The 18,232-nt window shown below is 31.6% G+C and overlaps 3 protein-coding genes across 14 annotated transcripts; all 3 read right to left on the bottom strand.

Moving 5' to 3' along the window:
* Window positions 1-2,256: 2,256 nt before the first annotated feature.
* Window positions 2,257-3,633, bottom strand: LOC123210645 (probable E3 ubiquitin-protein ligase RNF217). Its single transcript, XM_044629118.1, has 2 exons — window positions 2,630-3,633; window positions 2,257-2,505 (listed from the first exon to the last, which is right to left on the bottom strand). Exons 1-2 carry the CDS (start codon window positions 3,505-3,507, stop codon window positions 2,433-2,435), a joined length of 951 nt encoding a protein of 316 aa, XP_044485053.1. The 5' UTR covers window positions 3,508-3,633; the 3' UTR covers window positions 2,257-2,432.
* Window positions 3,634-4,441: 808 nt separating this feature from the next.
* Window positions 4,442-9,298, bottom strand: LOC123211265 (ACT domain-containing protein ACR11-like). 12 transcript variants are annotated; one of them, XR_006501378.1, is made up of 9 exons: window positions 8,672-9,298; window positions 8,142-8,196; window positions 7,915-7,988; window positions 7,671-7,749; window positions 6,732-7,245; window positions 6,429-6,534; window positions 6,256-6,324; window positions 5,141-5,988; window positions 4,442-4,883 (listed from the first exon to the last, which is right to left on the bottom strand). XR_006501378.1 is itself a non-coding variant. In XM_044629875.1 (6 exons), the coding sequence occupies exons 4-6, from the start codon at window positions 6,726-6,728 to the stop codon at window positions 5,953-5,955; spliced, it is 405 nt and encodes a 134-aa protein (XP_044485810.1). In that variant the 5' UTR covers window positions 6,729-6,787; window positions 7,005-7,245; window positions 7,671-8,196; window positions 8,672-9,297; the 3' UTR covers window positions 5,702-5,952. The 12 variants fall into 12 exon arrangements, 5 of the variants coding, with proteins under 5 accessions (XP_044485810.1, XP_044485812.1, XP_044485813.1 ...); XR_006501379.1 differs by having other exon boundaries at window positions 6,732-6,787; window positions 6,938-7,245; window positions 7,671-8,196; XR_006501374.1 differs by having other exon boundaries at window positions 6,732-6,787; window positions 7,005-7,245; window positions 7,671-8,196.
* A 1,237-nt stretch (window positions 9,299-10,535) lies between these two features.
* LOC123211264 (4-coumarate--CoA ligase 2-like) lies at window positions 10,536-14,532 on the bottom strand. The gene is made up of 5 exons (XM_044629873.1): window positions 13,465-14,532; window positions 11,541-11,739; window positions 11,136-11,349; window positions 10,945-11,047; window positions 10,536-10,864 (listed from the first exon to the last, which is right to left on the bottom strand). Exons 1-5 carry the CDS (start codon window positions 14,461-14,463, stop codon window positions 10,745-10,747), a joined length of 1,635 nt encoding a protein of 544 aa, XP_044485808.1. The 5' UTR covers window positions 14,464-14,532; the 3' UTR covers window positions 10,536-10,744.
* Between the last annotated feature and the right edge of the window lie 3,700 nt (window positions 14,533-18,232).

The raw sequence follows: 18,232 nt of genomic DNA, 5'->3' as shown, positions 1-18,232 counted from the left end.
TTGATAACATTATTTGGGAAGACTGTTGAATACTCAGCCAAATCAAGTTGGAGGGAAAAGGAGGTCATATTCATTGAACAATGATGACAATCTAAAAGTTATAAATGTCTTTAGAATTCTCAAAGAATCGAGAATATGAATAAAGTATTTATTATATAAATCTCATATCATGAATTAGTAATGACATCCAATTTCAAAAGAAAATTTTCAGTTGAATCAAATATTAAAGAGTAATCATAACGAAGTTTGACAAAATGAAATTTGGGCAACAAAGATTGTGTGGTTGCAAATAATTAATGATGATGGGTATATAATTCATTCAAAATCACAAGCATAATATTGTGTTTGAATAAATAATGAAACATATATATGGGACCTATGGGTAACGCATAATACTTATTTTAAATACATAAAAAATATATACGAGTAATATGACATTAAATTATTAACTGTTATTTTATTTTTAATTTAAAATCACTTAATTACATAATAATACATCATTTGTATATTTATTTTGTATATTCAAAATATATACACATAAATTTATAGGTTTTTATAATATAACCATCAATATCAACACTTTCTAATACCAAATCATCACCATTTCATTATAGATTATTGTGTTCTACTTTTTTTTTTATGACCAATAATACATGGTAAGGCATGTTAGTGTTTGTCCTTCTTTATTAAGCAATGTCATTTATTAAGTTTGCTTTATTCTTTCAACATTCTACATCATTCACCACAAGTCACATGGAGTTATCTTTAAATGGGATCTTGATTTTCTTTTGATATGATCAACTTCACTTGAAAAAATACAAACAACTTTTACCTAAATAAAGAAAAAGGTTTTAATTAGTTAGAAAAAGTTTATGTGCTATATAAACCTTTCTCGGTCCTTAAAAATTCAAGAAAATAAAGAAAGATTACTTCAATGACAAGATAAACGTATACTTTTCCAAGGTGGTAAACTAATTTTGCAAAGTTGAAGTGGTGGAGTTGAGTGGGTGGGAGAAGAAAACTTTAATGAAAACCAATTCCAATATAAGCATTAGATTCCATGGAAATTAATGTGGGATTAATGAAAGAGAATGTATCTCTTTCAAGATTTGCCCATTTATGAAAACTTAAATGATTTTATAAAGCATTTCGTTCAAAAGTAAGTATAAATTCTATTCTGTAATACAATAACTTTACATTTTCAGATATCTTCTATTATAATTTATTTCTAAATTTACACATAATTATAATTTTTAAAGTCATTTACTGCCCACTTATTAAATATCTTTTAGTCTTGGAGGATCTAAAATATCTGTCTCATTTGTTGTAATATTGTTGAATAAATTACTTGAGGTTATTTTTTCTTCTACATGATATGGAGAAATGGATAAGCTTAGGTCTCATACCTGAGTCCTTGGGCCAAGCATGTAGATCTCTTGTTGTGCTCCATTCTTGGGCAATTAAATTAATGTCAATAACTTTAGTCCACAGGAAAAAAATAAAAACAATTCTTCAATGTGTAATGGATCCAAAAGTTATTTCAAACATTAAGCGGCAGATTTAAGAACCTAAATTACATTTTCAACGCTTTTAATATTAAAAAAATTGTTTTCAAACTTATCAAATTAATGAAATATGAAATGAGTTTTATATAAGAACCAGAAGTTAACAAAACTAATGAATTATTAGAATTTAAAAAAGAAAATTAAGTTCAAACCTTTACCATGTTTGAAACAATGAGAATGACAAAAATATTTAAAAAGTTGTAATTTACAAACTTTGAATGAATTACATTTTCCCGTCTCACCATCAAACTCTGTGAATGAAAAATAGTATTAAAAAGTGAAGTTACTATTTTTATTTATATTATTTTATTTTTCAAATTTATAATATAACTCTAAATTAACAAAAATAAAGAACAAACATTTCAAATAATTATACAAAAACCTACTTATTTCCCTATCATTTCATTTTTACCTCCTTCCTCTTTTCTTGTAAATAGGGTGTGTGTGTGTGCTCGTGTATATATATATATATATGTTTTATTTATTCCCAACCCACTACAATTTTGTTGATATGTCGGCAGAATTTTCTTTATACTACTAATGGATGTTACCCAAAAATATGCAAGTAAAGCAAAGCATATTGAAAGCCAACATCATTGTCCGAATAAAAGAACGAAAAGAAAACAATCATACTACCAAAGTCCAAAGAAAAAGTCTTCAATCTACATTCTAAAATGTGAACACATGACTCTTTACTATTCATTATATCTTAATAATTTATTTTAATTAATTGGGTAAATCGAAGATAAATATGTATAATTCAAACTTTGGAATTGGATTACATAGAGACTAGATAAGAGATATGCATACATAAAAATATAAGATTAAAGTCATATTTTCTTTCTGATGCAGGCTTGTTCTAATCTGCTACTGCCTCTGGCAACCACCATGGCGTCCATCCCACTCTATTCCACATCCATAGCAAAACTGAAAATTGCACCTGCAAACCACAACCATTAATTAATCTATTAGGTCAGATTATAAACAATGGTAAAAGCAAGAAAAATACTTTAATAAGCCTCAATTAACTCTTGAATAATCAAGTACTAATGAGACATACTAACCTGCAAGTTATATGAGGGCAACCTTCAGTCCTTTCAACATAGTATTTGCACTTGGGACATCTGCCCCATTTCTTCTCCTTAGCCAGCTCTATCACCATGAGATCTTCCCTCCCTCTTTCATCTTCGTTGAGATTCTGATACTCCCCACACTCAATCCCACAATGCCATGGAACGTAACACTGTGCACAGAACAATCTGTGACAAAGTGGGCATTCAGAACTTGTTATAACTTCTCCATCATTTTCAATCACCAACATGGCTGAACAATCCTTGAATGGACAGTAAAACCTCTGTGAAACATCAATCATCTCTTCGCAAATGGCCTCCTCCCAAATTTCAATCACACCCTTTGGAAGCAAAGGCCTACAAAAATCAATTTCCAGGATGGATTTGCAGTTCAAACCAGGACAAGTCACTGCGATAACCTTATCCTGAAGCTTTGCAGCAACATGATTGCTTATACAATCACGGCAATAAGAGTGAACACAACTCTCAGTTTTAAAAATTTCATCAATTTCTTTTCTTTCAGCACAAATCTCACAGAAACTTTGAGAGGACTCACCAGATTCCAGTTCCATCAGTGACATCTTCATTGACTCCTCAGGCTCAGGGTGGTCCAAAAGCTGAACCTTGTGTTGATCTTCAGTTACTTGGACAACCATTAAAGGGGATGAAGGAATAGTGATCTCACTCCTGTAGGCCATCTGAAAACTGACCATGGAAGCCATAAGAGCCTCCTGGAACTGCAACTCTTCAGCATATTTGGAGTCAGAAATTGGAAAAATGGCTTGTTGATCACCGTATTCCTCTTCAAAGAGTGCTGAAAAGTAAAGATCATCAACAGCAAGTTCAGGGGCACACACCAATTCTTGTGCCATAATGTTAAAAAACAGTATGAAAATCTACAAAGAACACAACTCAACTCTGTGAAGGACTCTTGTGTGGAAATTTTTATATAGTGAAAAGTGGCATATTTGAGAAGAAACTTGCCTTAGAAGTTGTTTGGTATATTATATGAAATTCTTTTCCTTCTCATTAGTCACTTCTTGAATATTTTCCCTTTTGTCTTGACTTGGACTTTGTGCGTTAATTCTTTTACTTCGAGCCTTTAACATCATCCAATGAGATTATATTTTTTCGAATAACTTCATCACCCCTTTGTAATTATGAATATATATTAGAATTTTTAATTGATATTTGTATTGAATATGGAAAGAACTAATTTAGAAATTTTGCTTACTTGATTAGATTTATTATATCTCTTATATATAGAAGAAATCTTTATTTATATGTTGCATTGACTATGGAAATGCCTTTTTTTAGAATTTCTGTAATAATAAAATTATATGTATTTATTTTATATATACAAATATATATACATTTAATATATGATATTATATGATTGGATAGTTTAAATTAAGAATAAAGTAAGACATAATCACATAATGATACATATAAATATGTATTTGTTTGTATACTAAAAGTGAATATGTATAGTATTACTCTTTGTACATAATGACTCTATGATTTATATTTTATCAATTTATATATGTTGGTAATTTTATAAGTTTAAATTTTGGTGTCTCAATTTAGTGGGTCACATGTTTAGAAGAAATCTTATATCATTTGAGTACCTCTATATAAAATAAGGGGATTTTAAATAATAACCTTTTCAAACAATTCTTAACTGCCATTGTTCTAGGTTTTGGCATGTGTAATGTTTAAGCAAGTTGATTATTTTGCCTTTTTGTTTTATACTTTTCATTAAGAGAGGTTGATTTTGAATGAAAAAGTATACTTTATGTTATCGACTGACCAAACTTTTGGTGGGACAATGTTATTTACCCTTTTCGAAATCATGATACAATAAGACATCCCACAGGCACAATCAAGTTCATAATTGAATAAAAATACAAAAACACAGAATATATATAGAGAGAGAGAGGGCTTAAGCATAGTTTAATAATAGTAATAGAAATAGGAAGAAGAGATGCTTAATTAATTATCAGAGAACCAGTTAACTCCAATAATATCTCTGGCAGCTCCAGGAGGAACATCTTGCAAAACTTTTTCATGGCCTTTGGGATAATAAATCCCAGTCTTTTCATGAGGCACCCAATTGCTGCTGCAATTCCCATTTTGGAGGCTTTGGCCTTTTGTAGAAAGGCCCTCTTCCGGGTTCACTTTCACACTGCTCTCCCGTATTGTATCGGCCGATATTCCTGTTTTGTGGTAGCCTTTTCGGAGCATTGGCCTGTGTCATACAATGTTAATTGGTATTTTGCGCAAAAGAAAATTGGTTGAATCAAGAATGAGAAATCCACCATTTTTTTCTTGGTCTTTTGATCTACCAACATCCATAATTAATGTAACCCATTTCCCCAAACTAATGCTCTAATTATTTTTTAAAAAATTTAAAACATTTCATAAGCATCACTGCATCCAAAACCAATAAATATTCATAGAATAAGATTGAAACAAATTGCTTGCAGAAACAATGAAAAGCATTACTTGAAAAACATGGAATTAAAAGTGGGAGTTCCTCTTGCAAGTAAGCCTGTCATCTCCTTCCCCTGTGTGACTTTGATTCTCCAAAGAATGAGGATGGATTAGCACTGGATCAATGGCCGGGTTATATAAAGGAAAGAGTGTTATCCTTTTCTCTCTTCCCAAGGTAGATTGTGCTTCGCAAAGCCTGCTTCACGCCTCACGTCATTTTCTGTTGTTTCATTATTTATTTTGGTTCTAGTTTTATCATCGGGTATGGCCTTCTTTTGTTCTTATTTATTTATCTTTGTATTCTTGTGATTCCGTTCACATTCTTTTCTTGTTTTCATTATCAATATGCATTATTCTGTTCATCCACTCTTCACCTTTAATTTTCTTTGAGTCTCTCTCTTATGGCATCAAACATGCTTGGTACCATATATACCTGTTAACTTCTTGTTGAAATGTGTGTATTTCAGTCTGTTTTCTGTAATTTGGACGTATTTCAGTCTGTTTAACTGTATCAACAGCCTAATAAAACTAGAGAAAGCATCCCCAGGAGCAAGCATATGCGGTGCACCATGATTGAAGGGAGACGTGAATTCATTCCATTGCAGAATTTTCAATATAAACATCAGTTTCCGTCACCACCATTCTTCTACCGTCGATAATAAGAAATCGATAATTTATTGTGCATAAGTATCGGTTATACAAGGGTTACGGTGACAACATTTTATTCTTCTCTGTGCATGTTTATTGGGAGTAAATAATCAATTGAGTCTAGAATGGTGAATTTGATCATAAACAGCTCAAAAACTTGCCTCCTCGGTTGTTGGTCACCTAAAAAAATATCGCAAACAATTTGCAAGAACCTGCAATTTTACAAAGCCAGACATAGATCAGTAATAAGCATCAGCCTCTTCAGCGGGCATGGATTGTTGACATTAGGATTTGAACCTCAGTGTGTTTAGCCCTGGAACTAAATCCTGATCCTTAGCATAAGAATATTTTTCTTTGCTGGAGTTCTTCGATTAATTATTTCATTTAAAAGAAAAGAATAAACCTTTTTGTTCTGTTCTAGCTGGTTAAGTATATTGGTCAGCACTTGTAATAAGTTTCTAAGGCAAGGCTAAATTTACCTGTTGGAGAGGCTTAATGAGGGCTCGGCCCTTGTAGTTGACATGAAACTTTGCCTTAGCCGATAGCCCCTGGTGCAGAAACATTAATGAGAACAAATTATTAATACTCTTTGCTACTTCTGTCTAAGCTAATATAAAATAGAAAAAATATAGAAGATTTTATAAATAGTTACCTCAGTATCAAACTCTCCCGATTCAACAGCAACATTGATGTCAGTGATAATCTTTACAAGATCAACCAATAATCCAGGGCGATCCACTGTCTCCACATAAAGCAAGCTTTGATAAAGCCAAAAAAAAACATATTTGTAAGAGCCACATATTTTCCATGTTCTTGTTAATGAACAAGATAATGTTACATTATTAACAGAGGAATTGCTAGGTTGGGCTATGGTCTTGACAACTATTGTAATAAGGCCAATGTTTCGTGGGATAAAAAGCGCCGACATTGAGTATAAGTCGAAATCATCCATTACCTTCGATCAGGACCATCATCAGAGACATTTACGTGGGCTGCTATGTCCACATCAACCTTAAAAAGTTCCAACAAAGCAAAATGTAAGCCAAGATTGGTGGGACATAATGCTCCCCTCAATAATCTACTGGCTGTGCCAACATTCATACATGGCACCAATTTCAATCAAAAGCAAAAGAAAACACATAAAATTCAAGCACTATTGACCTAAAAACATCCAGATACAGCCCCTTTGTTCAGCAAGCAGATGTTCTATTAGGGAGATTGAAAAGACCTGCTCTTTTTGTGGATCAACGCCAAAGGCTACACCCACTGCTAACTGGGAACTTGATTGTTGGTACCACCAATTCACACTCAGTAAATTTCAGTTAGGCAAGTCCTTCACATGGAGTTTCACCCGGTAATATCTCAAGCACAAAAAATAGGTTACCGGGTGATACTGAAGCAGATTGTTTATAATTGTCAAACGAATTGCCTCAAGCATCTCCGGATCATCAACTTTCCTACCAGTAGAACTGCATACAAGCTCCATGACCAAATTAATCATATTACAGTTTAGGAAAATTATTGAAAGATCTGATTCAACTCACTCCTCATCCTTCTGCTAATTCATTTCAGGTTTCTAGTAGTTCTTGTATCTATCAATTTTATCACAAGTATCACACATGTTTTGGCATAAAACTTCGCTGATAAAATAAGCTTTGCATCAAGTTGATGTCATTGTCTCATGATTGTGACATGCTTAACAACAAACTGATGGTAACTATTTATGCAGCATCTAAATCAAGAAGTGTTTGTTTTGCTCATTAACTATAAACTAGTTGACAACCTTTTAAACAAATGAAATGAATATGAAACAACAACCAAAGGCACAATATCTAAGAACCAAGTCAATTATGCCAAGACTCAAGCAAAGATTCACATATATCATAAAACTTACACTTTAGTGATGGCAAATTTGTTGTGCTTTCCAGAGGAATCCAGATAGACATTTGCCTTAACGACATTCAGCCCAAGGTCTTCAAGAGAATTCGTATGAAGCCCATTTTCCAAGTGTCAATAATGTATATAAATAATAAGATACTATAAATTATATAGAACAAAAGCAGAAGATTCTCATTCTGCAAGGTTAAGAATCACTAGAGATAAAGAATATCTACGCAGGCAAGTAAACGGCATCGTACAGTATCAAGAAGAGCCCCAAGACGGTCACCAAAAGTTATCTCAACTACTGTCGCATCCGGATCAGAATCTAGATCTATTATGACCATAGGAGTTGGAATTGTGTCAGTGCCGCTGTTAGTTCCATCCTGCTTAAATTCAATAACAACATGCAACAACCACGGGGAAATAGGGGAAGTTGGTAGTTAGCATGCAAAACCAGTAAGTAACAAACAGAAGTCAACCACACCTCGAGAGCTGTGACTGACGCTTGTGGAACTATTGTGGTAACCGAAGACGTCAATCTGGAAAAGGCACAAGGCGAAAATTAGAACATACAGCAATAATGCAAACACATAATATGGGATACAGCAGTCTATTTACAACAATTAAGCATATCCCAACCAGGTAAATTCATAACAACAAAGTACAGAACTTTCAAAAATTGAGATTAAACAACAAAAAGGAAAATCCTTCCATATGCACGTGCTAGTGAAATCTAGATGTATTTTCACAATTAATTTTTACATGTTTACTATAAGTCATCATCCTCTATAGAGTTCTATACAGATAGAGTCACTGGATCAACATTACAAGAAAATTCATACTAATCTAATGAAACACAAGGATTTCAATACCACATAAAAAAAAAAAAAAAACCAAAAAAATAAAAACTAATTGAATCAATCATAAACAACAACATTTCCAAAGCTAAAGCAAGAACGAAACTTTCCAAACAAGAACTCAAACTAAACATAATTACAATAAAATTATGCATACCTCCTGATACTCCCAATAGAACTGCAAAGAGGCCTATCACCAAAACGGGTAAAACAAGAAACTATAAACTCGGGATAATCCAAAGCTTTAAACTTGTTACAACAAGTCAACTGAGAAGCCAAATGCAGAGAAGCTGAAGCCATGGAAACAGTCATCGGGACCTCAAAATCACAAGCTCAAAAGACACAAACCAACAAGCAGAAAGCAAAGGAAAGGAAAACCAAGTACTAAAGAGAAGAAAGGGAGATGAAAGAAGCCATCAGAGAGAGTTAAAAGAAAATGATAAGTTTAAGAAGGCATAGAAAGGAGAAATTAGAGATAGGTTGGAGAGTTCTCGTTATGTCCGCCATTAAGGCAAGAGCAAAGTGGGTAAACTTTTGTGCCTGAAGAGTTAAGCTTTCACTAGTTCTGATTGAATCCAATCCTCTGGGGTGTGTGTGACTATATCCAACGTCCGTTCGTGATCTGATCTTGACATTTGTCAGTTTTGATGCGATTTTCAGAGAACAAATTTTACCGGGTAACCTATAAAAGCGACGTGTTTGGTGAGGATGAAATGGAGCTCACTATCTACTCTTGGATCTGCCGTACGTACTTATCTTCTTGAGGGATAACTGCTATCACCCCCCAAACATGGGTATTTGTATATGACATATGGTCCTAACGCGGATATTTATAATAATATAAATAAAATATATATATTATTTTAAATATTTTAAATTAATAAAATTTAATATATATATTATATAATATAATATACATTTTATAATATAATACACATTATCCATATAAATTAATATATATTTTTAGAGAGTTAGAAATTGTAATAAAATTATATATAAAAATTTTAAAATTTTAGATGTGTTTGTGATAAATTAAATAAAAATTTTTTATCATATTAGTTTTGAAAGATATATATTATTATATAATATTATATATTATATAAAAAATTTGAGTTTAGATAAATAATACGATACATAATTTAATTATCATTAATATAAATCTTATAATTCAATAAAATATAAATAAATATTAATATATATACTTAAAAAATAATAAATTAATATAATATAATAAATATATGTTATGATATGAGATTGAAGGTATGATAAAATTAGTTGATAATCCTCTTTAATAAAATACATGCCTAATACAAATTGATAATCCTCTTTGAAGGAACGAGGGATTAGTGAAAGTTTAAATATAAAATAATTTAATTTTTATATGTATTTATAATATTTTTAAGTTTATGACGTGTTAAAAAATTTTAATTTATAAACTAGAAAATATCTTATGGGCCGGGCCTATATATGGTCATTTTTCTATTACAAAACATGTATTGATTTTGACATAACAGGTTATGACTGAATATTGGCATGTCTATCATTTTTAAAAGAGCATATTTTATAACAAGTCGTTGTCTGGTCCCACTGCCCATAAATATTAAAGTGTAACGTTATAGATTGTTCTATTTATTTTAGGGGAAGGATTTTAGTTTTGTCCTTTGGATTTTGGGTATTGTTAGTGCACTTAGAAATAAATAAAGCCCAGAAGAAGGCCCAACAAGAAGAGATCAACATAAAGTTGCATGCTTTTAATGGGCTTATTGATCCAGAATCCTCTATCCCGATCCAACCCAATGAATAAATGTGTCAATTTGTCCAACCGAACATGACCCATTTGTTATTAGTAAAAAATTTAGAGTAAATCGCTCGATTAGATATATAAATGATATATATCATGTGATTAAATTATTTTAAATTAAAATAAAATAATATTCAATCATATAATAATATATCATTTATATATATAATTATATACTAAAAAATATCTACAAATAATTTTATCGTTTTGAAATGTCACATAACAAAGTCAAATAATATTTTGTAATGATAGATTCTTAATTTGAATTCATAGATTTACAGAAATCACTTCTTTTGAAATTCAACAGTGAATATGAATATCAATATAATCAACAACAAAACCCATAACCAAAACCAACTTAATTTCGTTTGAAGCCAAATTTATTGCTTTTCCCCAAAAGCAGTTTGCATTTATCTGATTATCAAGGGCCTAGTTTGGTAAGCCAGCTGCTAATTTAGCTCTCAAGTCCTTTCTTAAAATCTTCCCTGATGGTGCTTTTGGAATTGCTTCAATAAAAAAGACACGATTTATTCTCTTGTAAAACACAACCTGCATGATCACAAAGAGCTTAAATTAGACAAAGAAAATAGCGTTTGCTGCCATAGATGAAGTGAAATGTTGCTATAGACCTGTTTGGAAATAAATTGCTTGACTTCATCCTCAGTGATTTCAGAATTATTTTCCTTGACAACAAATGCAACAGGAACCTCTCCAGCTTGATCATCATTCATCCTGTAAATCACACAAGAAAAAGAAAAAAAAAAAGATTATTCAACAGTTCTTCCAGTATCGTTACCGAGATTTTAGTACAGTAACTTACGGGACAACGGCTGCGTCACTGATTCTGGGATGGCTGAGAAGCATGGCTTCAAGTTCAGCAGGAGCAACTTGGAATCCTTTGTATTTGATGATCTCCTTCATTCGATCAACGATGAACAATTCATCATCGTCATCAATGTAGCCAATGTCTCCGGTATGCAGCCACCCTTCACTGTCTATTGTCCTCTTGGTGGCCTCCGGGTCATTCAAATATCCTATTTCCAATAACATTTAATATATAAATATTCATCCCACTATTAATAATTCAATAAAATTATGTATACATATATAATTAATATAACAAATAATTGTTAATGATTTTAAATTTAAAATAAAATAAAATTTAATCACAGATTGATGCATCCAAAATAATTACTTAGTACTAATTCTGTATATACATTCCTACCTTTCATAATCTGATCCCCTCTAATGCAAATCTCTCCTGCCTGATTTCTAGGAAGGGAAACGCCGGTATCAGGGTCGACAATCTTCATCTCTGCATTTCTAACAACAGTTCCACAGGCTCCTGGTTTTATTGGAAATGGTTGCTTTGCAAACGCCAAACCCATTGCTAAAACTGGCCCTGCCTCTGTCATTCCATATCCCTGTAAATTTATTTGTAATTTAACCATTACTTTTCTTCACGAATTATGTTTTAGAATAAAAAAATTACCAAATGGGTACAATTTTTTTATATTAATTATCAAATAAAAATTCAGAAAATTTTGAGATAACATAGGAAATCTACATTAATAATTTAATACAGTGCAGTGCAGGCCAATGGACCCATTTCTTTAGTGCAATAATGGTAGGCCAATACTGAAAGCAACCAAAAATTGAGAATATTTAATCATGGGTGTGTGTGTGTGTACATCCTACTTTGATTAAGCACTTATTAAAGATCTCATGATTTTGACCTATTTTTATATGCATAATAAGTAGAAGCTAAACAACAATTAATTGACATAATTAAGTTATAATTTTTAATTAATATATATGGATTCATCCTCCTGCCATTGTATCAGAAATCAGATCAATACATAAAAACTAAATCACCATATAAAAGAATAATATTATTGAATAAATAATTTGAGAATCCTTAATTAACAAGATCGTTATTGAAGAGGAACTGTCAATCTATTATCGACAGCTTGTCTTGAATCTAGAGAACATAATTTTGGTTCTTAATTGTCTCTATTTAATGGAAATTCAAAATAATATTTATTAATTGTCAGTAGTAAAATTTTTAAAATATTTTTAATTTCTATCTTTCATATCATAAATGCCCACAAATAAGATATATTGCTTTGTACAGTCATATGTAAGAAATCAAACGGGGCAGGCCGACTGTCACAATCATAAATCACCGATAATAGTAGCTGTGACTTGATGGATCATAAATTGTTCAATACAAATTCAGGAACCCAGAAATAAATGCGAAATTAATACTCCAATAAACCGACATAATTCAATTCCTATGGACCCTTTTCCAAATTCCAATGATCCATGGCTTGAAATCCTCAATAACATAATTAATAATGTCATTATTTAAGGAAAAAAAAAATACAATTTGATCGCTAATAACGAATTATTACAAGTAACTTCAGAAGTGACAACTAAGGTTAATCTCTAATCATGAAATTAGGGCAAGTGGAATTGACAATTCTCTCCTTAACGTGTTGTGAAAGTAAGACATTCTTAAATTGATTAGTGAACCCTGTTAGGAGGAGTTGATTGACTTGCTTACCTAAACTACAAAATCTCCATAATACCCTCATTCGTCTCATTGAAATAGTGAAATATTAAAAAGTATTATAATATCAGGGATAGAGCCGAACTGGGTGAGCTTGAGTTGACGCTCATTTAATAAAATTAAATTTGAATTTGATTTATTTAAAAAGAATTTAATTTAATTTTAATTTTAAATTTAATTTAATATTACAATAATATTATTTTAATATATATTTATTAAAACAATATATTTTAATTAATTTGTATAAATTTTTTAAATTTATAAATTATATGAATCTAATAATTTTAAAATTTGAACTTAAAAATATTAATTTTTAAGTCTAAACTCAAATTTAATTAAATTAAATTTATGTCAAACCGATTTGAATAAGCCCGGCACAAGTCACATCCTAATGAACATTTCATAACTCAAGTTTTAAAAAGGAAGATGAGTTTCGGTTTTAAAAATTTTATACGAACACGATAGAGTGACTCCCAGTATCTTTACCCGCACCCCGGTATAAAAGTTGCTGGTAAAGACACCGTGTCGGGTACCCGAATATGTACAATAATAGAATACTAATATTAGAAGAGCATACCTGACCAAGTGTAGCGTTGGGAAATTTGGCTCTCACAGAATCTTCAAGTTCCCTCCCCAGCGGCGCGGCTCCGGATTTTATAATTCTGATAGACGACAAGTCATACTTGTCGACATCCGGGGACTTCGAGATGGCCAAAACAATCGGCGGCACCATCGGCGCCACCGTTATCTTGTACCTTTGTACCAGTTGAAGCAGTGAATTTATCTCAAATTTCTGCATGAGCAAAATGGTAGCCCCGGCCCTCAGCCCGCAAAGGAAAATCGAATTCAAAGCGTAGATGTGAAACAACGGCAACACACATAAAATCACATCTTCACAATGGAAATACAAATTGGGATTCTCTCCATCAACTTGTTGCGCCACGCTTGTAACGAGTCCTTTGTGCGTTAACATCACTCCTTTTGGCAGCCCCGTGGTGCCGGAGGAGTATGGCAACGCTACGACGTCGTTCGGGTTGATTTTAACCTCCGGCAAATCGTTCTCATCTGCTTGGGTTAGTTCAGAGAAATGTAAGCAACCGTCTGGGGCGGAGTCAATGCACATGATCTTGACGTCTCTTTTTTCGGCTAAGGCCTTAACTTTGTCGACGTAACACGCTTGTGTTATTATGAGCTTGGCGTTCGACGCGTCGGCTTGTTTTGCAATCTCTGCCGGAGTGAAAAAAGGGTTAGCGGCGGTGGCGATTGCGCCGCCATAGGAAGCTCCAAGGAATGAAAGAATGAATTCTGGAAAGTTAGGGAGGAGCAACATTATAACGTCGTACTGTTGAATGCCGAGCTTGTTTAAACCGGCAGCGATTTTGCGGGCGGTGATTTCTACTTCGGAGTAGGTGTAGACGTCGCCGGTGGAGCCATTGATCAAACAAGGACGTGAGGCGACTTGCGCAATATTCTCAAAGCAATATGAATGGAGAGGGAGATGATTTGGGATGTAGATATCAGGGAGTTTTGAGCGAAAAACGATGAGGTCGTCTTGCAACTTAGCTTGAACTTCCATTATTGAATTAGAGTTGCAGAGAAATGGCGAGTTGTTTGATGAATGCCTAAGAGAGGCTAAGGCAGAAGGTTGATCTTGACATTGATATAGGAGCTGGATAAGTTGGTGAAGATGGTTGGTGGGGGAGAAATGAGGGATTGTAAAAAATTTGGAGGGTAAAATTGGGAAGAAAAAATAAGTGATTAGAATAAAAAAGCAAAGGGTTTGGTGATTGCCTAAATGGAAATGAGGACTTGGGTTGGTGGGTTAGAGTAGCATTGGGTGGTGAGTGGGGGCCAAAGTGGGCTCAAAGTTTGTTGATGGCAATTTGACTTGAGGATTGTGGCTTGATGAATTTGGATAGCTTTTTACCTACCGCAACATGTCATATACGTTTGAGAGATTTTGACCTTTACCTACTACAAAACTCTATGGAGGTTTGGACATTGCTTCTTCTTATTTTATGTTGCAACAATGGCCCAAGCGTACAAATTTCTTTTGTTAACTCGGGAAGGGTTTGCTCAGCCCATCATGGGTTGGGTGGAAGCAGTAGGTGTAGAGTAATGCTACTTAATAAAACGGCTCCGTTTTAAGTAATGCACTATAATATGCGAGTATTGTTAAGTACGTATATTTTAAATAAACAAAATAGATACATGGGTAATATATTGTTATATCATTGATACATTATTCTTAATTTATTAAGCAACATTGACACTAAAAGTGATTATAAATAGTTTCACATATGATTATACAGAAAAAATAAGGTATAAAACGATAAAAATAATATAAAAGTATCAAGATTCTTTTTTATATAAGAATGGAAAAATAATTTGATAAAAACATTATGAACAATTGCAATGGTTAATAAAAAATATTATAACAATTACGGTGGTCGGGGAATAATTATAACTATTTCTATATAATTAAACACGATATTTATTCATAAATAGATATGTCATTTGGGTTTAAATAGACAAAACTTTTAACCTTTAAACAATTATTTTAATTTAAATGAATCATTCAATAATTGTCTAATAGTTATTTTATGACTTTAACTGTGTCTAAACAAATTCCAAAATTAGAAGGATGTAACATTCACTTTAAATCATTTAAGTTAATGTCTTTCATTCAATTTGAACTTGTTTTTAACCTTACAAGCTATCAATTTATTCAACAAATTTGCACCATCGCAGTAAGATTAAAGTCCAATTAATTTTTCATAAGTAAATTCTACTAAAATAGCAAAATGGTAGTTTGTTAGTATTGCATTTGCATCAAAAATTTGAAGGAAACAAAATGCCCAATTTTGTTACACAATTTATGTATATAGATAATGTATCTTACATGATTGAGTATTATTTTATCATTAATTTAAAATCATCTAATCATATAATATTATATCAACTATATATATAAATTTATATAAAAATAAAATGGATTCACGTAATTTTATTAAAGAAGTTTTAGTAGAATTATATAAACTAAACCCATTTTCAAAATGTTAGACCTATTTGAAGAAGAAGGGGCTAAGCTTTCAGCCCATAAGCCCTTCACAAATTATGCGGGGAATGAAATTTTATAATTTTATAAATACAATAGTTTTACTGGCAACCCATCATTAAATTAAGGATTGGTTTTTCCTATGAATCACTTTTTTCCTCTTATTGATAAATTAATTATCAAAGGATTTATTTGTCCATACATTTAAATATAAAGAGAATAACATCCAAATTTCTTATAATTTTTATTTTGGCATGTTCCCTTGTCTTTCCAAAAAAAGAATATATTAATAAATGAAATGAAACAATTCCATCTCATTATTCTCGTTAGCCGCCAAAGCCACTCTCTTTATTAATCAATTTATATTCTTTCAGACATTAAAAAGAGAAGCTGATCCCACCCACAATGCCTATTGTGTAATATTACATTTACATTTCTTTCTTCACAGCTTTAACTTCCAAAGCTCATTCTAAAAGAGAACACAAATGGCACAGCCGAAAGGAAGATCCTCATATGGATTGCCAGGACCCATAAATCTCATGTAATAATAACCATAAAGTGTGATGCCTGTGTGGGTGTCATCCATATAAGATAAAATCATTATTGGATGGGGGTATTTTTGTCCACCCATGAGGTTTAATGAAATGACACTAACACTGTTAAATCTTCGATCTAATTAAGTTGGTGTTATCTGCTTAAGATCTAAAGTCACACGGGTTTCTTTTTTTGGGTTTATGTAAGCTATTCTTCAACACTTCACATTAACAAAGAGAAGTCCAACTTTTATACAAGATAAGTATAAGAGTAGGAGTCATTTATAGTTAAAGGCAATAAATATCAAGGGCGTGACAATCTTTTAACAAATTTCTGAGATATTAGTCAGAGGTAAATGGAAATTGATTCTATTGGGTAGGTGGGTTAGTAAGCATCATCTATAGTGGTAAAGGCTTAATTAAGAGTCAAATTATCTTCCATCTGATTTTTCTAAAAATGATTTTTTTATTTTTTTCATTAAAATAACAATTTTATTAAAATTACAAAACTACTTCTAACACTTTATATAAAATATCAAATTATTAAAATATTTTTCAAAGTTTAAAAATGTATCACCTAAACATATAGCAATATCAAAGCCCTACCTAAGTTTTATTAATATATTTATTATTTTTCGAAATTATAATTCATCTTGAATATCCATCATATCAAAATAATAATAATAATAACAAATCTATGTAAAATGACTGTTTTATTTTTTCACTCAACAAAATTCATTAACTTGGCTATTTTAAGTTTTTATATATAATTTTTATGTTAAATAGATCATTTGATAGTTTAGGAGGACCATTTAAGCACATAAAAGAAATTATATTATGAAGATATTAAACAGACGACCATTTAATAATTTATTATAAGTTCAGCAGACGTATTAGATTATGCTCACTTAATTGAAAGAGGAAGTGATAATGCAAATAATCAAACACCTGCCCAGACTTTTTTAAAGAATAAAACCAAAAATCCATACAAGTCCACAATTACCAATTTGATGAATGATTTGAGAATAATAAGGAACAGAAATGAAGAAGAGGTAACTTTTTAAAGTTTACCTCTCTCTCTCTTTCTCCCTCTTAATGATTATATAGACTAGAACTCTAATAAATTACCACAAAAGTTAACCAAGCAGGCATAGCATGTGGCACTGCCTTCCAAATTATTGTCAATAGTAAAAAAGTTAACAATAATAATAAGTGAATAACCAAAGCTTAAATCTTCATCAATTTTTTACAAATTTTGATTAAGCAATTATATCATTCAATTGTCACACCTCCCAATTACATGAAAAGTCTAATACTAACTCAGCATCATAGCAGTTGTCAGTAGTAAGCCCCCACCACACAAAAGCAAAAACAAAAACAAAATCAATGGCAGCCTGTATATTCACAGTTATTATTCATCCACTTGGTCACCACATTACAACACTACATTGAAGAAAAAGCTAAAATTGCTTCCAAAAACATGTTATCAGAATGAATTTAAAATACACCTCCTTGTAACAAAATGGTGTTCAAAATGCAGGAAACAGTGAGGTTATATCCTTCCACAAAATCTCTGAAGATCTTTACTTTACCCATTTTAGAAAGAAACATATACATGCTTTCAAAATGGCAATAAAAACTTCCCCTTTATCAAAGCTATAATGAGATTATTAAACAACCATTAAAGCTTAGCATCCTGACAATGAACAAGATAGTGATCAAATCAAATCATCCAAAAACATCTTATAAAAGAA

Source organism: Mangifera indica, chromosome 3 (genome assembly GCF_011075055.1).
Source record: "Mangifera indica cultivar Alphonso chromosome 3, CATAS_Mindica_2.1, whole genome shotgun sequence".
Taxonomy (NCBI): domain Eukaryota; kingdom Viridiplantae; phylum Streptophyta; class Magnoliopsida; order Sapindales; family Anacardiaceae; genus Mangifera; species Mangifera indica.
Note: the sequence above shows the minus strand (reverse complement) of the source record. Positions and strands in the feature narration are given on the sequence as shown.

Coding starts and splice junctions, on each gene's coding strand:
- LOC123210645 (XM_044629118.1), bottom strand. CDS start 3,507: ATGGCACAAGAATTGGTGTGTGCCCCTGAACTTGCTGTTGATGATCTT. Junction 2,506..2,629: donor TGCCCTCATATAACTTGCAG/GTTAGTATGTCT, acceptor TGTGGTTTGCAG/GTGCAATTTTCAGTTTTGCT.
- LOC123211264 (XM_044629873.1), bottom strand. CDS start 14,463: ATGGAAGTTCAAGCTAAGTTGCAAGACGACCTCATCGTTTTTCGCTCA. Junction 11,740..13,464: donor CCAACGCTACACTTGGTCAG/GTATGCTCTTCT, acceptor ATAAATTTACAG/GGATATGGAATGACAGAGGC. Junction 11,048..11,135: donor AGTGACGCAGCCGTTGTCCC/GTAAGTTACTGT, acceptor TGTGATTTACAG/GATGAATGATGATCAAGCTG.
- LOC123211265 (XM_044629875.1), bottom strand. CDS start 6,728: ATGGATGATTTCGACTTATACTCAATGTCGGCGCTTTTTATCCCACGA. Junction 6,325..6,428: donor CGGGAGAGTTTGATACTGAG/GTAACTATTTAT, acceptor TTTCTGCACCAG/GGGCTATCGGCTAAGGCAAA. Junction 5,989..6,255: donor TCATTAAGCCTCTCCAACAG/GTAAATTTAGCC, acceptor GTAAAATTGCAG/GTTCTTGCAAATTGTTTGCG.